This window comes from Volvox carteri (genome assembly GCF_000143455.1).
Source record: "Volvox carteri f. nagariensis unplaced genomic scaffold VOLCAscaffold_66, whole genome shotgun sequence".
Classification (NCBI taxonomy): Eukaryota; Viridiplantae; Chlorophyta; class Chlorophyceae; order Chlamydomonadales; family Volvocaceae; genus Volvox; species Volvox carteri.
Genome location: NW_003307609.1, coordinates 774324 through 776252, shown reverse-complemented (window position 1 = coordinate 776252; position 1929 = coordinate 774324). Strand labels below are relative to the sequence as shown.

Genomic DNA, 1929 nt, shown 5'->3' with positions numbered 1-1929 from the left:
TCTCTCCCCCACCACCAGCCGTGCTCTCTCCTCCACCACCAGCCGTGCTCTCTCCCCCACCACCAGCCGTGCTCTCTCCTCCACCACCAGCCGTGCTCTCTCCCCCACCACCAGCCGTGCTCTCTCCTCCACCACCAGCCGTGCTCTCTCCCCCACCACCAGCCGTGCTCTCTCCCCCACCACCCAATTCCTCGCCCCAAGTATCCCAGTCACCACCACCTCCAATGCCATTGCCGCCTCCGCCAAACCCTCTGCTGCCTAAATCTCCACCGCCACCCAGCCAACGTCCTCCGCCTCCATCCCCCCCCCACCTCATCTCACTCCCAAGTCGCCATCTCCACCTCCGCCGGCCGCCAAGCCTCCGAAGGCGCCCAGATCACCCAGTTCACCCAAAGCGCCCAAACCGCCCAAAGCGCCTGTCCCGCCCAAAGCCCCCAAACCACCCAAGGTGCCCAAGGTGCCCAAGGCCCCCAACCTCTCACCCCCACCACCCCCCGTGGGCAACAACAACCAACTTGTGCAAAGTTTCCCTTTTTTTACCTCCTGCAATGCCCGTGACGTCAGCGTGACGCCGTACCGAATGTCCGTACCCAGCGGGCCGTGGAATACAACGGCTTCCAGTGCCACGTACTGCTTCCGAGTTGCCGCCACCGCAACAGTGAACAGCGCCAGCCCGTGTGCGGGAATGACCATTAACAGGATGGAGATGATCATCGGTAAGCAGCAAAGCGAGCGAAGTGGGTCAGGAAAGGCAGCACACGAGTGAGACCACGGGGATGCTGCATGGGGAGCTGCTCATCTTTCTGCTCATCCTCCTGCATGGGGTATGCATGGGAACCCCAGGATAGTGCGGTGGTATACATATGACTGGGAATAACTACGCTGCTCCTGCCTCCGTCGGTAACATTTATTAGTATGTTCTATAGACAGGGTCATCGTGTAGTAGACAGGACCGAGCATGAGGATGATGATATGATGCTACTGCGCGCGTTTGCAGGTACGGGGTACGCAACCCCACGACCATGTAACACACACGCACACGCACACGCACACGCACACGCACACGCACACGCACACGCACACGCACACGCACACGCACACGCACACGCACACGCACACGCACACGCACACGCACACGCACACGCACACGCACACGCACACGCACACGCACACGCACACGCACACGCACACGCACACGCACACGCACACGCACACGCACACGCACACGCACACGCACACGCACACGCACACGCACACACACTGTAGCAGCTGGCCACTGAAAAGGCCTCTCGAGATGCTGGTGGTCGCGCATCGCGCGTATTTGTACTGTGAGCCGTACTGTGTACCAGCTACTACACACACACACATACACACACACACAGAGAGAGAGAGAGGACCGGAAAATATATTTTATATAGTTCCATGGTATAGAATGGTCCATAGATGGTGCTATGGTATGATAGATAAGCCTGAAGTGGTCGATAGACACTCCTCAATTTCACATACGTCGCTCTTTATTCACCCAATAATTGCTTGATACTATAATGCAATACATTAAAGCATATTTGATTATATTACGTTAAATTACATCATGTAAATACTAATTATATTTGTTCACAATATTATTTATTAAGCAAGCATTTATTATAATACTTAATTTGTTAATATGAAGATTCCCTCATATATCATCGATTGTTGCTTAAGTATTGCTTCATTACTCCTCTATCTGTCTAGCCATGATAAGCAAGCAAGCTGTCTCTCCTTCCCCTGCTCTACCTGGCTCCTGGCTCCCCAAAAGCTGCTTGTACCTATAAATCGGCCGCATGCTTACATACATACACACATCGCCGCGCATGCATCACAGAGAGCGGCTGTGTGGACGAGGAACCCAAGCCCGTCCGCACCGCCACCATCAACGGCGTTTCAGTG

The 1929-nt window shown here is 54.8% G+C and overlaps 1 protein-coding gene across 1 annotated transcript in view; it reads left to right on the top strand.

Moving 5' to 3' along the window:
• VOLCADRAFT_97987 (uncharacterized protein) overlaps positions 1-1929 on the top strand; it is a gene marked incomplete at both ends in the record, with an annotated part of 3863 nt that overhangs the window by 1700 nt on the left and 234 nt on the right. Inside the window, 2 exons of the mRNA XM_002956899.1 lie at positions 329-716; positions 1865-1929. The exon at positions 1865-1929 is cut by the window's right edge and continues 234 nt beyond it. Coding sequence (XP_002956945.1) covers positions 329-716; positions 1865-1929 — 453 coding nt within the window. The remainder of the gene's footprint in view (positions 1-328; positions 717-1864) is intronic.